Raw genomic sequence first — 24,896 nt, 5'->3', positions numbered from 1 at the left:
ATGTACATTTTTATCAAGAGATTAGAATGATGACAATAATTTTTTTTTATTAGTGGATATTGGATATAATGTTCATTATGACGTTTTGTCCATTGTATTCGGCCATTAATCTAGTTTTCTATTGTTTCAGGGCACAAGTGTAAAGACAGAACAGGAACCAGCATTTGAAGAGACTGCTGATTTATGTCACCAGGATGTAGAGAAACCTGACACTGATAAAACCCTAGACTCCCCGACAGATTTACATAGCAACCCTGACTGCGGAGAGAAACCTGCAGTGGCCGTATTCAGTGAGGCGGGCTGCCTGGGTGACGGCGTCGTGGAGCTTTGCGTTGAATATGACAATGAGGTGGAAACTGTGGGTGTGGATGCTGCGAGTAAAAGTAACGATGTAGAAACCAAAGAGGAAAAGGAGGGCAATGTACTCATTGTAGAGGCACAGAATACATTTGTTACAAACCAGCAGATGCCTAGCTGTTCCCCTGATGTGCAGGCTGCCGAAACGCTTCTGTACGGTGGAAATCTAACTCTGGAAACTGGAATGAATTCAACTGGAATTGTTTTGGACCACAAAGACCTGTGTATGAAAAATAACAGGGGTAAGGAAATGATAACTGCTACAGAGAAAACAACTACAGACGTTCTACTTAAGGAAGCTCCACACAAAGCCACTGATCTCACCCAACACGTCAGTGAGGAAATGGGGCAGGCTATGTATTGTTATTGTACCAGTGCAGCAAGCACCATTGAGACACTGCATAATGCAGGGAGTAGTGAACAGGAAACTGGTTTAATAGCAGCACTAGTTCATGACAGTCATCCTGTCATTACTAATAGTAACCACTTGAGCCAAGAAGTGCTTAGTCTAAGTCTTCAAGCTGAAGCAGCGCTGTGTGACGTGGAATCAGGACAGCCACTCGGTTTGAGCTGCAGTGAGACACGGGACTCTAAACAAAGTGAACCGAGTGAGATAACCCTACAAGACAAAAGTTTTGAAAAGTTTGCTGACCATTTAATACTGACTGGTGGCGAAACAAACCCAGGCATGGAGGGGGACAGATCTATTGATAGTGTTTTGCCGTTAGTAGAAGGAAGTGAAGCCCAACTTCCCCCAGTTTCTGAAAATGTGGTTACAACAGCAGTCAGTGCAAGTTTGAAAGAATCTGAAGTAATCGCTAATGAGAATTCAGCTGTTACAGAAAGAGGCTGCACAGAAACTTGTGTGAATACGGACAGTAAACATCAAAAGGACGTGTTGTATTTTCCTGTTAAGGAAAACACAAGTGCAGAATACAGTGATTACTTACACAATGCAGTGGAGTCCCCTGTTGCTACATTAGAAAATGTGATAGGTGAAAATAGACTAACACTAGAAATACCAACTAATAATTGCTCTGAAACTGCACAGTCCGAAGAGCCTCTCTTATTGCCTTGTCACAATGAAACAGAAAATAAAGAAGATGAGGCAGCCGCTGATTCTCTAGCAGAAACCAATGTAGACGAGCAAACTGTACAAAGCCTGCCTATTGAGCCTAGCGTGGAAGCATGCATAGCCGAATTGATAGATTCAATAATCCAAACAGCACTTGCTCTTACTGCAAACGAACAGCAGCAGATCTCAGGTACTGGTGACCAGCTTCCACCTGCTGGACAAAGAGAACCACTACACAAGGATAAAGAAATATTACTGTGTGCTGAAGGTGCGTTGACTAAAGACTCTGACACTCCCTCTCTGTTTAATAATTATGAAGGCCTGAAAAACCAGGAAGTATTAACAGAGGAATCCGTTCTCAGTGATGCAAGTACTAAAATGCAGGAGGCTGCTGTGACTACAACTTGCCAACCAAACCAGTTTACAGGTTCTGAGCTACCCCTGATCACTAACGAGGAAGAAGGTGGACTCAGTTTGATGCACAGTGAAACGGATACCCAAGCTCTACAAGAAGTTATTGAACACCTGACAATTTTGGATCAGTGTATTGAACCAAACACTGATGATGGGGATTACAGCCTACCACTGGTGGAACAAGAAGTAAAACCTGTCACAGGTCTTAAGGAAATTGCAACACCTGATAACTTACCTGAGCAGAAACGTTCTGTGAGTTCAGTGTGTGAAGTCAACACAGGAGTCATGGTTGAAAAGGAAACTCTGGCAAATTCCCCACAAGACATGTTGGATAGAGAAGCTTGTGTCATTGCTTGTGATAAGGAGGAGCCTGAGGAGGTTGTCAAGGAGTCAAATGTAGAGTATGACATAGGTGATGAAGATTCCGAAGTGTTAAAAGTCTCCAGAGCATCTCTCCATCCTATAGCAGAGGAGTCCATAGCCAATGGTGACTCCAGTTCAGACACTGCATCAAGAAGCAGTGAAAGTGAGAGTTCCTCTGCCCTTAGTGATTCAGAGAAGTCCGAGGCATCAGATGAAGAGTGTGCTGGAAAAGCACTGGATCCATTTTCAAATGCAATTGATTGCCTATGTGACGATGAAGAGGTGGCTGCACTCGACAGTGCTTTGATAGGTTTTAATGGAGCTTTATCTATGGAGGAGACTGCAGGTTCTGGCATAATGGTGAGCGAAAGCCCTCAGCCACCCAATGTTCAACGGCCAGAGACCCTTCACGATAGAGAGGATTATGTGCAGGATGCAGGTGACCGTTCTCATGTGCTAAAAGAGGAAGACTCTGGTTTGGATTTATCTGTAAACTTGGAGGAGACTCTATGCCCCAGCCTATCTGACACAGAGATCGTCTCAGGTAAATTGTATTCTTGTCTTTTCAATTTTACCTCTAATCGAAGTCATTGTAGAACCGTTTATGTTTCTATTTTTTTCTCAAGTCCTGAGTTGCCTGCACAAGGAATAATAATTACTAGACTGTACAATAAGGCTGTAGTGCTCATGTCGGTTTACACTTCCTGTGGTTTGTTACATCCTGTAACAGCTGTAAAATTACCAGTATGTACATTTTAATTTAAGAAAGTGAATCACAAAAATGTGTAATCTGTTGCCAGAGTTGATCTCCTCTCACCCAATTTTATTATTGATGAACTGTAGTTTTACTGGCTCTGATTTTTTTCTTTTCATTATTATTTTTTTTGTATGTTACTAGTCATAATGTTTAATGTTATATAGAATGACAGAACATCCTTTCTATTCCTGTTGTGGTATTTATTGATACAATGTGATTATCTGAAATTCTAACTAAACATCCATACACTACACATTAACTGTACCACTGCCATGTTGTCACATCTTTGATACAGTATATCACAACAGTATACTCTTACAACCAAATGTTTAATATTCAGGCAAACACTGTACAGTAACAGTACTAGGAATTTTAACCTAAAATGGTTAGTTTTCATGAGAGCCTAAAAATGCTCTACCTAATGCAGTGTTGTTCTGTTAAGGAGTAGTAGGGATGACAATATAGCTTTATATAGGAGTGGCTGAAAGCTGACACCTGGCAGAGATAATTGCCGCTGGCTCCTTTTTTTCCTCTGGCTTAGCTGGTCTGACTACTGTTTTGTAGGCAGTGATTAATTGTACACCTGCTATCAGATGTGTGCTTTAATTTGCAGGTGACATTTAAACAGCCCATGAATAGAAAATACTCACAAGCAGTATTAATATTAGAGTAAGCTTATTGTACCAAGATAAATAATTAAGTTCAACACTAAATTGTATCCCGGTTATTTGTTTTCATAAAACCTTTTACAAGTGTTTAGTTTATTTGTGATATTTATTGACCATTTGTAATTTTATACTGATTTAAATATATGTATTCTATTAAACGTGGGAGTGTAAAAAATTTCAGGGCTTGTACAGTAGGTTTTATGTTGTTGGGGAATGATCGGTCGGAACTCTTTTCACAGGAGTGATAATAAAACCAGCATACATAGTTATTAACTGGTGTGTAATAAAATGATTTATCAGCTGCCAATAGACATACATTTGGTACAAATACTAGTACTGCTTCTTTGTGTGTGTGTATAGATATTTATAGGCCCACACACAATCATCATCATCATTTATTAGTGTCTGAACTATATATACTTTAATTTAATTCTTATTTTTTTCCAAATCTTCTAATTGTCTGGACAAATTCATTATTAATCCGTGTTCTATTTGTTCCTTAAGGCGCACACACATTCCTACATATATTAATGTAGAGATTACAGACCCAACATACACTAAATGTTCATGTAGCCTACTGTAAGAAATCTGCATAAAAAAAGATACTGTATAAGTACATAGACTTCAAACTTATGCTGGGTACACACTTGTCGATATATTGTTCCTTCAATCTCTGAACGATATATCGTGAGTGTGTACACCCAATATGTCTGTGAACGACAACGTTCATCGACATATCAGGTCGGCCCTGCAGTACAACGGATGACGATATATCTGAAAGGAAAATGGGTGCATGTGTACTGGTGACCCGCCAGCCACGCATACACCTTCTGCGGGGACCGCCCACACTGACATCTCAACTGGGTGGGCAAATTTTAATGCCTGCCCAGTTGTGATGTCAGCCCAGACAGCCGATTAGTAAGTGTGTATATCTTACCAATCGGCTGCTCTGTCGGCAGATCGGTCTGTAGACCGATCCATCGTCTCAGTGTGTATCCAGCATAAGTCTCTAGTGTTGCCTGACCCAATTTTAATTCTCTTGCTGAACCCACATTGCAAGTAGTTGCTTACTGGCTTGGGAGACCTCACTTTTGGTTTACAGAAACCCCATGCAGGCTACAGTATGGCCATTCCACACCTATAGACAGCCAAATCGGACAGATTCTGTTGTTTGTTAAACAGGCTGGTTGAATGGACCAAAAGGGAACACCCTAAAGCTATATTTACAGGGTAATGCGGTTTTCGGGTGACAGAATTTCTCAGAGGCATGTCTTGACTTGATCAGGGTAGTGTACAGTTTTGCACCATACACAGGAATTTTGACCAGTCTCTGACTTTGTGGCCATGGACCTAGGGCAGTCTTTTCTACTGCAAATGCTGGCCATACACCTGGAGATAAAACTCGCTATCACACAGGCCACTTATCTAACATTGCCACTTTCAGGTAATTGGTCTTTGTGTCTGTTGGTGAATATAGGGGTGATTCAAGGTCTGACGCTATTGCTTCCATATTAGCAGCTGAAATAGCACTATTATGGTAATGCAGCCGGAGGCATCACGCCTCCAGCATGCCTTTTCAGAGCTGTGTTCATGGACGCAGCATCAGAACATCTGCGTGGTCATCTGATGGCATGAATGACCATGGGGTCATTCAAGCCACCGAGCGCAGTTGCTCAAAAGAGGTCAGGAAGTCTCTTGTCAGCCGACAGAGTTCCTGGCCTCCCCTCCCTCCCAACCATGCCTCCAATTTATAGAAACTGAGTCCGATGCCAACCCCTCACTGCCCACAAATGGCAGCAGACCGTGAATCACTCGCCACAGTCGGCGATGTTCGCTGTCCAACAGCTTAGCGCACAACTCTGAATTAGCCCCTATATCTGCTGTTAGATCCAAGCAGCAATTATCGTATCCTTCAGGCATGCTGAAAGTTTTCCCATGCCCAACAGTACAATAATTGCTGCTCGGTCACGTCCATACACAGTATAATTAATGTTGCACATACCTGAGTTCATACATCACAGGCTGAATGCATGAACTTTTTTTTTTTTTCCTTGCTCGTTTTTTGTGAAAGACCGTACCATAGACACTCAACATTTCCATAGCTCTAGATGTATAACACCTGACAATTGGTTCACAAAGGTTTGGTAAAGTGAGGCCATGGCATTCTATATTATATTGGTGTTTTTGTAGTTTATCTTTTCTTTTTTGCGAAGATCTACAGATGGGTTTTAAAAGAATCCTTTAACAATATTGATATAGTTAGAAAGAAATGAGCATAGTATGGAATATTTTGGTATTTTTGGTGTAATATGATATTACCTGGAGAATATATTGTGGTATTTTATCAGGAGAATGGATGTCTAAGTGAACTCCTTTTTGTTTTTCTTGGGTTATAGATTGGTGTTTTTACACTATGTTTTGTTATACAGTACATTGATAGCGATCTGTAAAAACTTCTCACAATGGATTCTTTATCATTTGTTAGGCTACTAAGTCATTGTTTTGTAGGAGTTCCGCAAACGATTCATGCCGCCTGGTGTTTGGTGATCTTCTGCCAGCATTCGGTGGGCAAAGACAAGTCAGGACAAAACTATGTAATAATTGAGTAGGAGGTTACAAGTCTCCTTTTAAACAACAAAGGTTAGTCCCCACATGTCTGGGTGAGGCATTTTCTTTGGATGGGGTACAGTATTTTAGGCAGTTGACAAGACAGATTTTCTTTCCAAGAAAGATCAGAGGCTGAATTGGCTTGTACATGTGTCTGCAGATTTTGCAACATATGAAACTGTAGGATCATTATTACTATGGATTTAAAGAGAAACCCATGAATACAGTATTACACACTTTTTCTCTGTGCTTGCTTTTATGTGCATATGGCATTTTGTGCAGATTTCCAAGGCTCTCAACCACAATAAGAGTTATAGTTACAAAACATTACAGATATCCTAGCTGGGGACAAGTAGTAGCATAATTGTGTTATGGGCCTCTATGCACTGTATAAAGTCATACCCATCACAGTGTCTGATGTTTCCCTTTGTCTTTGGTGCCCAAATCTTATAAGTGGCTGGATAAATGAATTTTGAAGCCATATTAGGTTGGTCATTTAAGGTACATCTTGTGCTGTTACTGGTTTTGATTTGTTTTTGTGCAGATGTTGGGCAGCTTGTGATGCTTTGCTGCACAGCAGTTGCTCGGATTACTATGGACGTAGTTACGCCCTCTGCATGTTACACCTGTAACAACTGGCTGTTATACATTCTCTTGGTCTTTAATTTGTTTCCACCTTTGTGATTCAGCAGAAAGTCTTGATGGGAAAGCTGAAGATGAAGTGGATTTTGTGATGCGCTTACAGTTGAAGTCCAGTACAGAAATGGTAAGTGACATTTTAGTATCATTCATCAATAGTGCATTTTAAATGTTATTCAATAATTTACCTAAAGATTGTTCCCTTGATTAAAACATTGGTCAGTGTTTAGCAGGACAAGGTTGTACAGGGGTGGCATTTTCTACAAAAGCAGGACTTTTTTTTTTTTTTAAATGTGCAGGATGGTATCTGCATTTGAGAACACTCAGTTACTGTTGTCCCATATTATCGATTACTGTTAATGTGTTATCAACAGTGGCGTAACTAGGGGGGTCGGGCAGGGTGCGTGCCCTGGGCGCCGTGGGACCGGCGGCGCGGGGGTGGGCGCCGTGGGACCGGTGGCGCGGGGGGGTGCCGCCGGCCATGGTCCGGCCCGCGCTAGTTAGCCACAAGTGTAGCGCCGACCGCAGTGATTGCGGTCGGCGCTACACATTTACACAGGTCCTGTGCTGCACACCTGAGCCCGTTCCCTCCCCCTGAGCGCTTGCCAAATAGTGCCAGGAGGCGGGCTCAGGCTGTGCATAACACACGCATCGCCGCCAGCGCTGGCGGCGATGCGTGTGTTAAACAGCAGCCAACAGCAGTGTGTTAAACAGCAGCCAATGAGAGTCAGATAGACTCTCATTGACTGCAGCAGCACCCACTGCAAGAGCCGGACTTCCATCCGGCTCATGCAGTGGGTAATGGGACTGACGTCATGACGTCTGTCCCATAATGCTGAGCACGCCAGCCCGGGAGGACTGGCGGGCGGCGGCAGGAGCGGCGTCGCGGACCGGAGCAGCAGCAGCAGCGTGGATTCAGGTAAGTATGTTTTTATATATACAGTCAGGTCCATAAATTTTGGGACATTGACAGAATTTTCATATTTTGTCTTCTATTCGCCACCACAATGGCTTTGAAATGAAACAAACAAGATGTGATTTAAATGCAGACTTTCAGATTTAATTTGAGGGTAATTACATCCAAATCAGGTGAACGGTGTAGGAATTACAATGGTTTCTATATGTGCCTCCCACTTTTTAAGGGGACCACTACTGGGAAAACTGCATGGGGGGGGGGACTACTGCTGGGGGCACTATATAAAGGGCACTGCATAGGGGGGGGGATTACTACTGGAGGCACCATATAAAGGGCACTGCATAAGGGGATACCGCTACTGGGCACACTGCATTGTGGGGACTGCTACTGGGGGCACTGCATAAGGGGGAACACTACATGGGGCACTGCATTTGGGGGGACCACTACTGGGGATACTGTATAAGGGGCACTACTATGGGCCTGCATAAGAGGGACCACAACTCCATACTGGGGGTACTGTATAAGGGTTACTACTGGGGTCAAGGTGCATATGGATAGGAATGTTCAGTGTGAAAATAAAGGGGTGTGTCATGTTGACACGCCCCATTTTTAAGTGACCACGCCCATGGTTTCGCCATGCGCGCCTTAGGTGCGCGCGCACATCGGGGGGCGCTCCCTTTTCAAATTTGCCCTGGGCTCCAAATACCCTAGTTACGCCACTGGTTATCAAAGCCTAAACAGTCAATGATGATCTGATATTGGTGAGACCAACCTGTACTTATCTCTAATGTGGATTCCAGATAATGAGGATCAGATATGACCAGCAGACCACGGTCATATGCTGGCACACACGGACCGATATATTGGGCGTTCAGGTGAACGGCAGATATATTGTATGCCTGTCGGCCACCGTGTACAGACGTTATCTCTGACCGACGTTGTTAAGACGTATCACGTCAGCTTTACAGCACAGCCGATGGCAGATATAGCTGCAGATATCTCTGCACATTGTGCTGAGTGTACGGTCGGTCACACTTGTTGCAGAGGCCATGGGAAGGGGGCACAACACGACCCCCTGGCAAACGGGACCTGCGACTAGATGGCAGTAATGGTTGTTCAGCTGCAGTACTAATTTACCTTCCACCTTCCTATTGTTTCCTGGTATGCTGATTTTACAAATGGTTGTAAAAAGCTGTTATTTCCACGTGTGAGTATAAGATGCAGCATTAGTTTGTAATAACAGATAGCATTCATAATTGTGCAATTTAAAGTTTCTAGACTTTGCTCTACTTCATAAGTTGTATATAATGGTGATAAGCCAGATACAGTGCATTAATTGTACTTTGTAGCCTGAAGTTTTCTATCCATAGCGTCTTCCTTATAACCAGCTATTTCCTCTTTAAGGTTAAACATTGTGTTATTAGCAGTGGTTTTAGTGTTGCATTATCAAAACCGTACAACTCCTTTAAAGTATCATTGTAATTATTGGTGTTGGTAACATCATGCCTGTGTAAGTGTACATTATCAGTGTACTGTACAACAGCACATGGCTGATGGGTGCCTCCTGCTAGAGGTAATTTTGGTGACTAACACAAGGGTGTTAACTTGTGTTCATTGTTTTCTGGCAACGAGGAAAACATTTCTCATAAAAAAACAGAAGCATAAACTCTACTTATATATTCAAAGCCACCATTTTCAGATGCATGTCCCAGAAAGTACATCCTGTGGTGCAGGGGATCAAGTCTTAACTCTCTTGGTTTTCTAAATTCTAAGTACACTTATTCTCCAGAAATATTTGCTGTCATCTGTGTTTTTTTTTTCTCTCGTCTCCGGGCTTGGCCAGTGGAAAAGTGTGCTATAGCTGTTAGAGTAAAGTTTCCTGTTGCTAGGACTTGCAGGAAAACAGAATCACTCTGGTCCTTAACTAACTAACTTTTATATAAAAATAGAATCAAATACAGTGAGCGGTGTGTTTGGAAAACTGTGTCCTATTCTGTAACTGCAAAACAATTGCTTTTCCTCCTGTTTATGTAATATTCCTGCAGAATTGCAGTCTTTGTATATTTTACTTCGCTCTTCATAAACAAATGTATTATTTCTAATCTGTGCTTATTTCAAGTGACTTCAGAAATTCTGTCTTGCAATAGGACTAAATGAACTACTATTAGTATTATAGAAAATGATGTTTAGGGGCTTTTTGTTGTGGCACTTTCTCAAAGGATCACATAACCCTACAGGGTAAACAGCTGGGTCATAGGCAAGTGCAGGGTGGGTTCCAGGTGCTTGGAAACCCCCCGCCCCCTCTTTCAGGTCAGTAAGGTAATTTATAAAGAGACTCTGTCTTTGCCATTTTCTCTTTGCAGGGCAGTGTAATGTGTAGATTTTTTCAGAGCATGATCAATGACCTATACAGTATATTGTGTTGCCTATATTTACTGATTGTAGAGCTTTATATACAGTACATTTACATATTATATTTTGGTGAAAGGCATACGAAAAGTCTGCAGTAACCCTGAGTCTCTAGTCACTTGGTGAAAACTTGTTACTAACTATTCATGGAACATCACTTTATTTTGGGTTTAATAGAATACTTATTAGCACAGTTCTGTCCCACTAGAAATGGCATTCTCCAACATCACTGGCCTGCAGCTGTCTGTGTCATTCTGAGTACACAGAGAACAGTTAGGGCTGAAAGTAGTAAAGACCCACCAGAAAGACCTCAGGTTTAACGGCATCAGACCTTAAGTCAAGGAGACTAATTTGGTGACGCTATACTTTTTGGAGTAGATGAAACGTAAGTGTGATGGCATTACACAGTTAAGGTCAGAATGTAGGAAGCTGGTTATAGGCAGGTCAAATACCAAGCAGCTGGTGGCAATTTTGTAAAGCTTTACTGATGTTTTGTGCAATGTGCTACATATCTATTACATTGCAAACCCCGCCATTTATTAAACTGTAGAGCGGAGTATGCCGTATGCAATGACGGAGGAACCTGTTAGGTGTTTTCTACCCCCATCTTTATTATCTTCTACTTTTGTAATACAGTTTATTTTTATTATTTAGCTTTTATTTTATGGCTGACTTTCAAAGGAAAGGAGATATGATGGAGTTGAGCACAGGTGACTTAATTAGTACCTTAGTTATTTTGATTTAACTATCTGTGTTTAAGCATGGCTATCGCTAAAACCAAGACTGTTAATGTGCCTTGAGGACCGAGGTTGGGAATCACTGGCCTATAGGTTCTTATCTGTGGTGCACAAGCTATTTTTGGTGTTTTTTATATATAATAATAATTTTATTTATATAGCGCTTTTCTCCTAAAGGACTCAAAGTGCTTTACATTTGCCTTTGCAGTACAAAATACAAAATAAGCTTAAACAAGGGACATTAGTGAAATGCTTGGGTGAATAGGTGAGTCTTGAGTCTATTTTTGATGGATTCTAGAGTGGAGGCCTCTCGAACTGTGCGGGGAAGTGAGTTCCATAAGGTTGGAGCCCCAAAACTGAAAGCTCGACCCCCTGACGTATTCCGGGAAATTCTAGGTACTGTTAACAGTCCTTCGGCAACGGATTGCAGTAATCGAGTGGGACGATAAGGAATCAGAAGCTGCTTTAGGTACCTTGGGCCATGGTCATGTAGAGCTATATATATTCACTACATCCTAATATTTGCCACATCAAGCTTCAGTTGCATTTAGTCACAGCTGTTCTGTCAACTTAAACACATTCCTGTGATTTCATTGCACATTTAATACAGGTTACAGGACACTGAGGTAATGTAGGTACATTCCAAAAGATAATTCATTATAGTCACTCCTAAAACCTGTGCTCATGAGTTAATGAAAAACTCTTGTGATAGGAGTGCTTTGTATTTTTTTTTTGTCTCATAAACTCTTACTGACCTTTAACAAACTATTAGATGTCTGATTTGGCTGTCATTGTGTTACAATTTACTGCCAGCCAAATTGCTAGTAAAATGCTTATTTGGGCATCTTGTCGCAGTTCTCAAGTAGTTTGTGGAATTCTTTCATTAGTCACTTACGATAAGAATGGTTACGATTAACGTAGATGGTTTTTTTTGTATTTCAGAACAAACATAATATGCTGACCACTAATCTTTGAATATTATGAGCTATAAAAGGTTTTATTTATGAAGTGTAATTTAGTTTGAAAAGTGTATTTTGGTGACAGCATGTTTTTTTTTTTTCAATTTCATTTTATGCTCTAGTTATAGCTTAACTGGATTGTTGACATACATATTTGTTCTCACCTTAAGGTATGTATGGCAGGTGGTATTTTTATCGCTGTAAGTTACATAGCAGGAATTTGGAACTTGATATTGCCGAAGTTCCCCATCAATTTGCCTGTACATTTCAGGTGGTGAGAGGAACCTATCCACACTCAGTATATAGACTGGCTGTATCTGCAACCAATAAATACGTTTCATATGTTGCAGTTATACTATCCAATGACATAGTGCATGTCCTGGAAACACAGACAGCCAGCTACTATTGGGTAAGCAACAAATAGGATCAACTTCTAAACAGAATACAATATTATCAAGGATATCCCTCTACACTGGTTCAAAACAACCACTTCACGTTTATTATATTTAATTGAATGGGCCAAAAGAGGTTGTTCTAATAGAAGAGAGAAAGTCCCTCTAGTAACTCACTGTGCTATGCCTTTGCTAGATGGTTGCTGTAAGTTCCATTCTGTTACTGCTATATAATGCCCCACAAAAAGTCTCGTGTGTCTCAGTCGGAATTGGGCAATTTTTTACTCTGTAGAATGGTGGAGGACCTTTGGCTGGAAAGGCAGGCTAGAACTTGTATGTCTTCTTCAGGGTCCACAGAGATACCATTTGACATCTGGGGCAATGTGGTTGGAGACATCCAGGCACCAAACGGTTAAAGCTTTCAGCTCCCAGGATGCCTCAGGTCCTCCTCCATATATAACCCACCCCCAGCCACAGTCCTTCAGTTCGTTTGGTGCAGCAGGATTCAGACGCAACTTTGTAACAGGGGACTGCTCAGGCAGTCTTAAGCTTTTATTTAATTTTTTATGTTTTTGGGTTGGCAGTACTGAGCGTCTGAATTGAGACGCATGTACTGCGACTCAGTCTACCCTCCGTCGGGCCGCAACACCACTAACAAGGCTGGTGATTTTGGCGGGTCTCTGTTGAGCTTGCCAGCAGCGATGCTGGGACCTGGACTGCAACCGGACGCACAGAGATGTCAGAATACAAAGGATGAAGTACAGCGTAAGACATAAATTACAGTGTATTTATTTATATATATAATATATATATATATATATATATATATATATAATGTAATAATATAAATCTCATAGAATCAATATTAAAAATGAGCACTTTTAAGAAATTTAAAATAAATACATGTATCCAAACGACAATATATAAATCACGAAAAGGCATACATAATATATATATACCCTGTAGGCACCGTAATAGGGCATAAAACAATTCAAAGCACCCGACAAAAGTCTTTGGATAGCAAATATCCAGCAAAGAAAGATTTGTGGTTTACCAGCTAGTGATATAGTCTAAAGGGTATCCCTAATTAGCGATGGATCCACATCGAGGCTTTAGTCCAACGCAGACAAACAGATCCTTGTAGTAGTTGATAGCTAGTAGCTGGAGATATTGCACAGCATCCCAAGTTCAGACAGTGTCCCAATAGCTTGCAAGGTGCTTGGTTATAAAGTAACAAGTGCCAAAAGGAACAGGGTTAGTCCACCCTGTCCACGCACGGAGAAGTCAGGTAAGGCGATTCCTCGCTTATGGGGAAATCGCTTGCAGCAGTCCTTGTTTCCGGTGCAGGAGACGCACCGGAAACCGCTGCAGTCAGGGCCCAGAGCGTCCGCGTTCTCACTAGACCACTGGGGCCTTATTTGACACCAGGGATCGGCAGCACACGCTTCTGAAGCCACAAGGCCAGCATACCCGGCCGGTTGATGCAGCTTAGGGAAGGTAGGCGCTTCCCCGGCAGCTCCTCCCCTGATGCAGTCCCTTCAAAGGTTTTTGCGTGTTTGGGTCGATCCTCCTACCCGCCTTGTGTATATGAGACGCTCACAGTCCACTATCGGTGCGCTGCTATTAGCTGTTGGTCTCAGGAAATTTTAGGTCAGTCTCCTTGTATACCTCTCCCATGGTCCAGGTATATATTGCTGTATATCCTACCAAGCGTATTTTGAGTAGTTGATTCAGAGGCCAGTGCAACTAAATTTGCATATGCATTATATGTGACTGTTTGCTAGCTGCTGTGTTTATACTAGGGATGTGCAGGCTCGGATAGGTTCGAGTTTGCACGTGGAGTTCGGATTTTTCCCTCCAAAAAAACGGAACTCAGAACGAGGCAAAACGTCATCTTACATGGACGAACATCATCATTCCTGGTCTTTTGTCCAGGAATGATGATGTTCGTCCATGTAAGATGACGTTTTGCCTCGTTCTGAGTTCCGTTTTTTTGGAGGGAAAAATCCGAACTCCACGTGCAAACTCGAACCTATCCGAGCCTGCACATCCCTAGTTTATACTGCCTTTTATTTCTGACTGTCAGTTATAACGATCACTGTTTTTCTCTTCATCCCTTTGTTGCAGGTGTGTGGGGTTTTTCTTTATATTTCACATTTATTTATTGTTTGTGAAGGTTGTCACATTACATTTCATTTTTAACTTTATAATTGATATGTCAAAAAGTAAAGTCAATTTGGAGGGGGTAAAGCCTGTTTGGTGGGCTTGTGCTCTCAGGGCTTTATAAAGTTTTTTGCGGTCTGTTATAAAGAACCACCTCACCAGTCCAGTATACCAGTTCCTGTACAAGAGCCATCTTGGGTGTCCTCCTTGTCTCTGGTTATAAAGCAGTTTGTGGATCGTTTGGCTACTCCAATACTGCCTCCTTGTATGGGGTACCCACAGCATGCTATGTTTGCACCTCTCATACATCCATCCTGGATGGATGCTTATGCCCACTCAAGTCAGAGTATGACACTGAGCCAGTCAGCTGTTGCAAGCAGACCGGTAGTTACTAAGGCGCCTAAGCGAAAGTAATATTTTTATCGGTCTGTTTAGCATATGGATTCAGGCGCATATGCCCCAAACAAAAGAGTACTTTCCCTCCCCCTTGTTGCATCATCAATGGAATCGGATGATGTGCAGGGTTCTTCTCCAGCAAGAGGAGGACCATCCATCCACAGTGGATGTTCCTTCTTTGGTGAGCAGTTGAATCAATCCTAGATATACAGGATGATGAACCAGCCCCTAGTAAGAAAGCTCCAGTGTTTAAACACCGGAAGGTGGCTAAAACAGAGTTTCCTAAATCCGAGCAGCTCACTGAGCTTATGGAAGAGGCATAGGGTAGCCCGGATAAACTGTTTTATGTGAATAAAGATTAACATCGTTGTATCCTTTCCCAGCTTCTGAATAAACCTCCTACTGTGGATGCTCACGTGAAGCACTTAGTCAGAAATGCTATGTTGCCTATTCTGTCAGCATCTTGTCTTAAGGATTCTACAGATAGGAAAATTGAAACATGTCTTAAGGCAATATTTCCATCATCGGGAGCTGCTTCTCGTCCAGCTACGGCTGGAGCCTGGGTAGCCAAAGCTGTTGAAGAAAGGACGGGGGCATTGGAAGACTCTCTACCATATGCTACCAGAGAACAGATGATTTATATCTCCCAAATACGGGAAGCTGCCTACTATTTGGGAGGAGCTGCAGTAGATGCTGGAACTTTAGCTTCTAAAGCATGTGTAGTTGTAGTAGTGGCGCACAGGGTCCTTTGGTTAAGATCCTGGAAAGCTGATACAGGATCAAAAAAGGCTCTGGAAATTTACTTTTTGGAGCAGTTAGATAATAGTTACTCTGGTGGCTTCAAAGTCTGCAGGTCTGCCATCTTACGGGTACAATAAAATCCAGGCAGTTTTCTTTTCGGTCCTTTTGTCATCAGGGACGAGCAAAGGAACAGTCTTCCTCCAAGCCATCTAGTTTTCTCAGGATATCCAGGCGACAAACTAAGAGGTCTGAGCCGGCCAGGCGTCCAGCTTCCAAGTCGGACGACAAACCCTCGGCCTGATGGGGCGGGCCTCCTCCTGGGGGATTCCAGGGTGGCAGGCCGACTTCTTCACTTTGCGGATTACTGGCATCAAACAACAACATATGCCTGGGTTCGAGAAGTGGTCTCTTAGGGGTATGACCTCACTTTCCGGAGGCATCCTCCCCAGAAGTTTGTTTTGCACAGATCCTCCATCAGGTGCGGTCAAGGTCTTGGCCATTCAGGAGGCCATTCACTCCCTGCTGCAGGTTGGGGTAATAATCCCAGCTTCTGTGTTGCAACAAGGAAGGGGTTATTATTCCAATCTATTTTTGGTTCAGAAACCAAATGGGTCTTATCGCCCTATTCTAAATCTAAAAACTCTCAACCGGTTTATCCATGTACCCAAGTTCCATATGGAAACTCTCCGGTCAATTATTTTGGCAATGGAGCCTGGAGATTTTATGGTTTCCCTGGACATTCAGGATGCATATCTACATGTTCCTATTATGTCATCCCACCAACAATTTCTATGGTTTGCTGTCCTGCAACAACATTACTAATTTCAGGCACTGGCCTTTGGCCTATCAACGGCCCCCCAGTTATTTACCAAGATAATGGCAGTCATGAAGGCCTATCTCAGGCTTCAGGGAATCTGAATACTACCATATCTGGATGATCTTCTGATATTGGCACATACTCCAGTTGTTTTACAATACCATCTTCAACTGACCATAGCCTGCCTAAAAAACACGGCTGGATCATCAATTGGAAGAAATCCTCTCTTTCTCCAACACAGCAGATGGTACATCTGGGAGCACTTCAAGATTCTCAAGTACAAAGGGTGTTTCTACCAAAGGATAAGATTGCGGCCCTATCATTGCGAGTACGCAAGCGAAGGGTATCCATTCTATCAGCGATGCAGGTCCTGGGATCAATGGTATCCACCTACGACATGGTGTGGGGTATGCTCAGTTTCATTCCAGGCCTCCTCAAAGATTGATTCTCTCCAGGTGGAACAGACAGTATCAGCTAATAAGGTCCCAGAGAATCCTTCTCACTCCAGACGTTCGTCTCTCCCTCTTGTGGTGGCTGAAAAAGGATCATCTGGACAAAGGGCGCCCATTCTGGATTCCAAATTGGGTGCTTTTCACCACTTTGAGAGTGCAGGTTTCTGCATGGTCACTCTGGTTCCAGAGAAAGATTGCTTCAATACCAGATGTTAGAATTTTTTTTTTTTAGGGAGTTAGCACCGTGGGATCTGTCTTTTCTTAAGGGGCTACAAGCTCACCCATTTGAACCTCAGGACTATGTAGACTTGAAATGGTTGACAACGAAGACACTTTTTCTCATCGTTATTTCTTCTGCACGCAGAGTCACTGATTTGGCAGCGCTCTCTTGTCGCTCCCCATTTTTGATTTTTTTTCACCAGGATAGAGCTGTTCTTCGTACAAGCTTACACACAGGCTGATCTCCCTGTCCCAAACATGATGACAGCACATTCTACTCTGTCTGTAGGGCCATCGTGGGCATTTAGTCGTGGTGCCTCTGCTGAATAATTGTTTAAGGCAGCTACGTGGTCTTCTGTCCACACTTTTCATAGGTTCTACGCCTTTGATACTTTTGCCTTTCAGGATGCTTCCTTTGGGCGATGAGTTCTCCTTTCTGCTCATGAGCGTCTCACAGGGAACTGCTTTAGGACATCCCCATGGTATCCGTGTGGATCCCTATGGACCCTGAAGAAGAAAATTAGAGTTATGGTAAACTTACCATTGATGACTCCTTTTCTTTAAGGTCCACAGGGCACCCACCCTGACGCACCTGGGCCGCATTGGATATTTTTTCTTTCGGTCACTGATTCCTTCATCTTGTGTGAGAGTGCTTCTGGTGTATGTTTGCTCTTCCATCTCGCTGGGGGCGGGTATATATGGAGGAGGACCTGAGGTATCCTGGGAGCTGAAAACTTTTACTTTGGTACCTGGAACTCTCCAACCACATTACTCCAGATGTCCCCATGGTATCCCTGTGGATCCTATGGACCTTGAAGACAAATAGTTATCAATGGTAAGTCTACCATAACTGTTGTTTTCCACAAAACCTGAAAAGCCACAAGTTACTTGCTTCTGTTACAGGCAGTCTCAAATGTATTAAAAGCAGCATTATTCATACTTGTCTTCTATAAACAAAAATAGACTGTTGTATTTCTGACTACTGTAGTCAAAAACAGCTGGACATCTTATGTGCACAATTCAGAATCTGCTGTTCCTGATAAAGTTAATTAGGCATTTAGGTGGATGACAAGTGCCATAATCCTTTTAAATATATAAAATAATCTATTGCCCTAATCCTTTTATACATTTATTTATATTTAAGTTCATCTTGTGATTTGTTCTGAAACCAAACCCCAAATGTCCTCATATGTTGTTGAACTTTAATCACATTATTTAAAAATTAATTATCATCTTCTTTTGTTTTTTTTTTATTCCCCATCAGAAAAAGTTCAAAATGATGTAGACTTCTAAAATTGTTAGTTTACATCCCATAACTGTGAATACATAGACTAACTTCCTGCTTTTGTGTATGCTCATTATATTTAGAAGGTGATGTCATATGTTGTCTTGGTTGTGTTCTCTCCCAGCAGAGTTGGTAATGCAGAAACTCTAAGCAGAATTATGTACTATGAATTTTTGGTAACCTGTAAATGTTTGCCATACATTGTATAATGGTCTGGCTGGCAGCTTTCTTCTACAGGTTTGTACTTCTTAAAGTATTGCTAATGTGTCTTTTAAAATATATTAACTAGGTTTTTTTATTTTGTTTTTAACTTATTTTCCAGTTATCTATAGATTGAAGTTGAATAAAAGTAAACTGGCAGTTTTTGAGATTATTTCTTTCCAGCCTTTGCTTCAATGTCTCAGCCTTTTTCCCCCATCATAAAGTTGAAACACTGCAATATCACAGGATTGTCCTAAATACTTTATTTTATTTTTTGTTATCTTGTGTCCTCCAATACTCTCTGCCTGAAGGGAATGAAGTTTGTGGGTGCATTGGTGGGTAACAGAGGTTCTGGAAATGAAACCATGAATTTTTCAAATGTTGGACATTTTTTAGTGTAAAGAGTTAAGGTGCCTACACACTTTTGCCTGATGCTGACGCATCGTGACGACAAATCATGTAAAATATGCCCTATATACGTGAGTGTCCCCTCACGATGCTTATGCGCGTCCCCGCAGGTTGTAAATCGCATTTTTCAGATCTGCCGTGCTGTAGGCAAGATCTGAAAATCTCCGTCGCGATGCACTGGAATAGTTAGTAGGCACGATAGATCGTTTGTCACATTGGACCGTTTTTAACACCAAAACGTGCCCACGACTCCCGGGGAGCTGCTGGGGATAGTTCAAGGGGAAATCGGACACCATATCGCATCGTGACCACGTCGCCAAGTGTGTAGGCACCTACTGTTAGTCTAAACAACAGTTATACTTCTGGCAGGCAAACACAGAAATTGTGGGGGGTTTTTTATGTTTTAAAAATAAATGACTTTATTATGGAACGAATGAAGATCTGTTCTGTGAGAAGTAAACATCTCATTGAATGTATCATCTGATTAATATTTATTTTTTCAACTTAGATTCACAAACATCTTTTTTTTTTTTTTTTTTTCTTCATATGTTGCCGTACACTTTCATACATTTTGTGTCTAGCCTGTTCATTTAATTCACATATTCATTCCTGTAGAGCAGTGGTTTCCCAAACTTTCTTGAATGATTCACCCTAGAGTATCCTCATATTTTTCACGGCACCTTTAGGCCAGAAATTCAGCAAAAACTATTGAATTAAGTAAATTGTGCTTACCTATCACCCTGAGGCAGGCTACACACTTGCACGTTATCGGGCCAATTGGCATATCGGAATGACAAATCGGGCATATCTTGCAGTGTGTATACCTGAATCGCGTGCTCCCATGGTCGCATGCGATATGTGATTGGCCGTGCTGCACGGCCAATCACACGATATCGCATGGTTTGCCATACATATTGATGAAGGATGGTACAAGTAATTGTTCTTTCGTTCATTAAATCGTGTAGGGTGTACCGGTAATCATGTGATGTCATGGGTGAAGGCAAATCGCCTTGAACGTCAGCATGATTGCCAGTGTACCAACCCTTAGGCTCAGTCATGTGGTGGATGATAGGCTTGGGCTTCTGTTTGACCACAGATTTTATGATAGGCAAAACCAGTGTTGGTTGCTGCCAATCACATTGACCATAAATAATTGAATTTGTTCCTGGACCACCAACCCGTGGCACCCCTGCCACTGCAACTGCTTTGGGAACCACCGCTGTGCAGGGTTTAATAAATGTGCAATATTATTACTTCTGCATATTGACCAAGCTCTTATGAAAGATTGTTCTAATTTTTACTTATTCATGATAACATTTCTGATTTTTTCCGACTATTACAGAATCCATGTTGTTGTGCATTGCAGTATAATGTTACAAAAGTGTGACACAATTGAGAAGTGATGTGTGGAGTGTCATTAATTGCACTGCAATATAGGGGTCCACACTGCCTGGTGCCGTTTGTAGTTGTATTGCAGGCTGCAGTGCAGCTGCTTGCTGGGCAGTCATCAAGGCTGTGACTGACTCGGCCGTCAGCTACACGCAGAGAGAACCAGGGCACAGTGCAGTCAGGCTCAGCACTGTAGTGCACTACTTGGTAATATACTCCAGTAGTCTCTGCAGTGGGGTCAGTGGAACATGTGTTGAGCTCTGATTGTAGGAGCCCATCTCATGCTCCTTAGCAGCAGCACAGCATCATGGGTGTGAGGCTGTGACTGCTGCTCTGCTGGCTGCCTGAGGATGCTGCTGGTGAGTACACTACAGGTGGCATGTGTGGGCACTACAGGGTGGCATTATGTGTGGGCACTACAGGGTGGCATAATGTGTGGGCACTACAGGGTAGCATAATGTGTGGTGACTACAGGTGGCATAATGTGTGGGGCACTACAGTGTGGCATAATGTGTGGGGCACTACAGTGTGGTATAATGTGTCGGGCACCCACTGCATCTCCCTATCACCCTCTTCCTGTCACCCACTGCTTCTCCCCTCTCCCTATCGCACACTGCCTGTCACCCTCTCCCTGTCCCCCCCTGCCTGTCACCCTCTCCCTGTCCCCCCCTGCCTGTCACTCTCTCCCTGTCACCCACTGCCTGTCACCTCTCCCTCTCACCCTCTCCCTCTCACCCACTGCCTCACCCCTCTGTCACACACTGCCTGTCGCCCACTGCCTCTCTCCTCTCCCTGTCACACACTGCCTGTCGCGCTCTCCCTGTCACACACTGCCTGTCGCGCTCTCCCTGTCACCCACTGCCTATCCCCTCTCCCTTTCACCCATTGCCTCTCACCCTCTCCCCTGTCACCCACTGCCTATCCCCTCTCCCTTTCGCCCACTGCCTGTCACCCTCTCCCCTGTCACCCACTGCCTCTTCCCTCTCCCTGTCACCCACTGCCTCTTCCCTCTCCCTGTCACCCACTGCCTCTTCCCTCTCCCTGTCGCACACTGCCTCTTCCCTCTCCCTGTCACACACTGCCTCTTCCCTCTCCCTGTCACACACTGCCTCTGCCCTCTCCCTGTCACACACTGCACTTTGAACATGGAGTAGAGCAGAGGAGGGGGCCCAAATCAAATTTTTGCACCTGGGCCCACCACTCACAAGTTCTGCCACTGTGTGCATCATATCATGTGCTGCCAGTAAGAAGTCATCATTCGTCTAGGCATTGACTCCTATGTCCACATTTTCCTGAATAATCTACTGTTCACTTGATTCTGTGATGTGACTGTATCCAAATGTCACATTAGCATATGTATGTGTTGTGTAAGCCTCTGACATAGATTGTGTGTGTTATCAGTTATATAATTCTAATAGTGGTTGCTACAAGTACAGGGTAAAAATAAATATTCCACCTTTGTAACAATTGTTTCTGCAAAAAGGGAAAATGCCTCAGTTTGTGAAGTGAAGTAGACCTGGAGATGTCATTGGCTTATGCTTGTTTCAGATTAACCCAAAGCAATTATTTGTATATCGTTCTATCAGACTAGATGCAGTTTTGATGGGGCAGGTCATTAAATCTTATTGCCCCGTGACTGCATCAGTCTGTGTGTGCACTAATCAGCCAAAAAAAAAACCTCCCAATTGCCCTTTTAGCCCTCCTATCTAAAGACCAATTATGTGACTGTTTACATGTGTTACCACCAAATGACCGGGTCACAGCCTGTGTGGTAAATTTAATACATTTGTTTAATAGGATTGAAGTTAAGACTTATTATTTGAACTCGTTTGTGTCAAATAACTTTATTTTGCAAGAATAAATAATGTACTGGCATGTTTTATTGCCAAATTATTATGTAATTAGAAACAAATCTTGAACGAAGAAAGAAAAGTGCCCTGCTTCAAAGTGAGACGATCAAAAGAGTTAAAGGTCTAACTTTGAGGTCTGGAATTGAGACAGCTTTATTCATAGCAGGCATTATTGTCCATTGGGAGATAACTTACTAGGCTTGTATGTGCAGTAGTCTTCTACTATGTTGTATTTGCATGCCCTAGAGCATGCCTTGCACCCCTTTCTAATCATTTAAATTTGGTGCACAGGGGCAACAAAGTACTGAGATGGGCATAGTCTGGTGTGACTTGTTTTCCAGGGAACACATTCTGATTTGAGCTGTTTTCTCCGGGGGCACAGTCTGGTATATACAGTTAATTTATGGGGTGCAAAGATTAGTGCGTACTATTCCTTTTTTTTTTTTTTCCCAGGGCTGTAGATTCGGTATGTCAGACCTTCGACTCCCAACTCCTCTCTTTTACTACTGTTCAACTCAGACTGCTTCATGATTGTCAAATGTATATTAATTAGGGATGTGCAGGCTCGGATAGGTTCGAGTTTGCACGTGGAGTTCGGATTTTTCCCTCCAAAAAAACGGAACTCAGAACGAGGCAAAACGTCATCTTACATGGACGAACATCATCATTCCTGGACAAAAGACCAGGAATGATGATGTTCGTCCATCTAAGATGACGTTTTGCCTCGTTCTGAGTTCCGTTTTTTTGGAGGGAAAAATCCGAACTCCACGTGCAAACTCGAACCTATCCGAGCCTGCACATCCCTAATATTAATGTGTTTTAATTAGTAAAGGTGCATACACACGTAACGATTTTTTGACCGATTTGTCGATAACGACGCCCTTATCGTTAAATCTTTAAAAAAAAACGTTCAGTTTATGAGTTAGAACGATGAACGATAATCACAAATGCGCACTCCCGTTTGTAGTTATCGTTCATCGTCCATTTCAGAGCGTCCAACATGACGATTTTTATTAAGGGAAGGAACATTATTCGTTCATCGTTCAAAAAAATCATTCATTACCACTTAAAAAAATTGTTCACTTTTTCAAGGGAAAATCTGACAGAAAATCTGAGAAAATCGTTGGTTACAAAGTTGTTACATGTGTATGCACCATAACACATTTACTGTAGTAAAATGACAACACAAGACATTTTCATTACTATCACATAAATCAACATGCTACTTAAGCCAGGTACACACTAGACAATGTCTACCCAGCGATGGCATGATATATCTGGCGGTACGTACACACTGCACGATCTGGAGTACGACCGCCCAATATATTGATCCTCCATTAAATCCAGAAGCATAGTGTCGGCTGCCGGGTCTTCAGATCTGGCTGCATGGCAGGCTGATCTGAAGATGCGATGAACGATGCACGGGAGCGCGCAATAGTGGGTACACCGTGGACGATTTGTCCGATTCACATGAAAATGACAATCAGCCAATATATTGTCTAGTGTGTACCCAGCATTAGATTAAATTAACAGAAATTTTATTTTTATATATATATATATATATATATATATATATATATATTTTTTTATTAAATTTCGAACAATAAAACACTGCTAAATTTCAATGAAAGTAAATATGCAACAAGCTATTTAATACATATTATATGCATTTAACAAAAATGGGATATACCTTAAAACTAAATAATATATAAAATTAAGACTTAACAGTACATGATCAGCGCAATCTGATGTCTTCTGCTTAGAACTTTTTATAACAACTGTACATTATTGGCTTTCTCCTTATCATATTTAGCGTTTCAGAAATGCATGAGACTGATCAGGGCTGGTGCCTGGTAAATGGGGAGGAGTCATGGATGCCTTTAGATGTGTTAATGCAATCACTGGGATCTTATAATACTTTTTTTTTATTGCCGGAATTGGTACATTTCTTCTGACTCCACCCAAAATAGTCTCCAACTTCACAGCCCTGTTTATTTCAGTGGACACAGTCTGGTGTGTACTGTGTTTTTTTTTTTTTTTTGTTATGTGGAGAGCACAGTCTGGAGTGTGTACTCCTTTTTGTTTTGTTTTTTGTTTTTTTTTATTGTGTCACAATCTGGCGTGTATGTTTTTTTTTTTTTTTTTACCACCAGTCTGGTGTGTATTGTTTTTTTTATATGGGGGGGGCAGAGTCTGGTGTGTACTGTTTTTTTTTTGTAATATATGGGGGGCACAGTCTTGTGTGTACTGTTCTTTAATAGGGGGGCACAGTCTGGTGTGTACCATTTTTTATATGGGGTGGCTCAGTCTATTGTGTGCAGGTTTTTCCACGGGCACAGTCCGATGTGTAGTGTGTTTTATGGGTTGCAAGGTCTTGTATGTCCTCTTTTTTTTTTTTTTTTGTGGAGGAACAGTCTGGTGTACAGTCGTCAGGACCAGATAAGTGACAGCTAAGCCACCAGGTATGTTGGGTCTACATTCTATCATGTTGACATGTCATCCTTGTAGAAATGGTGAATGTCGATATGTTGACTTGGTAAGCATATGGGCATGCTGCATGCCGACATTTCGACCTTGTTGCCATTCTCATGTCGACCTGATGCCTGCCAACATGACCCTTTCCAAGGGCATAGTCTGGTTTGTACTGTTTTTCTTTTTTCCATGGTCATAGTCTAGTGAATA

At 42.2% G+C, this 24,896-nt stretch overlaps 1 protein-coding gene across 1 annotated transcript in view; it reads left to right on the top strand.

Moving 5' to 3' along the window:
- The window catches only part of AKAP13 (A-kinase anchoring protein 13), a 312,402-nt gene that overhangs the window by 182,042 nt on the left and 105,464 nt on the right, over window positions 1-24,896 (top strand). Inside the window, exons 8-9 of the mRNA XM_088452667.1 lie at window positions 131-2,753; window positions 6,931-7,007. Of these exons, the coding sequence (XP_088308793.1) occupies window positions 131-2,753; window positions 6,931-7,007 (2,700 nt within the window). The remainder of the gene's footprint in view (window positions 1-130; window positions 2,754-6,930; window positions 7,008-24,896) is intronic.

The sequence above is a fragment of the Taudactylus pleione genome, unplaced genomic scaffold (genome assembly GCF_031769625.1).
Source record: "Taudactylus pleione unplaced genomic scaffold, aTauple2 ptg000556l, whole genome shotgun sequence".
NCBI classification, from domain to species: Eukaryota; Metazoa; Chordata; class Amphibia; order Anura; family Myobatrachidae; genus Taudactylus; species Taudactylus pleione.
The sequence above is the reverse complement of the archived record's forward strand: the minus strand, read 5'-3'. Positions and strand labels throughout refer to the sequence as shown.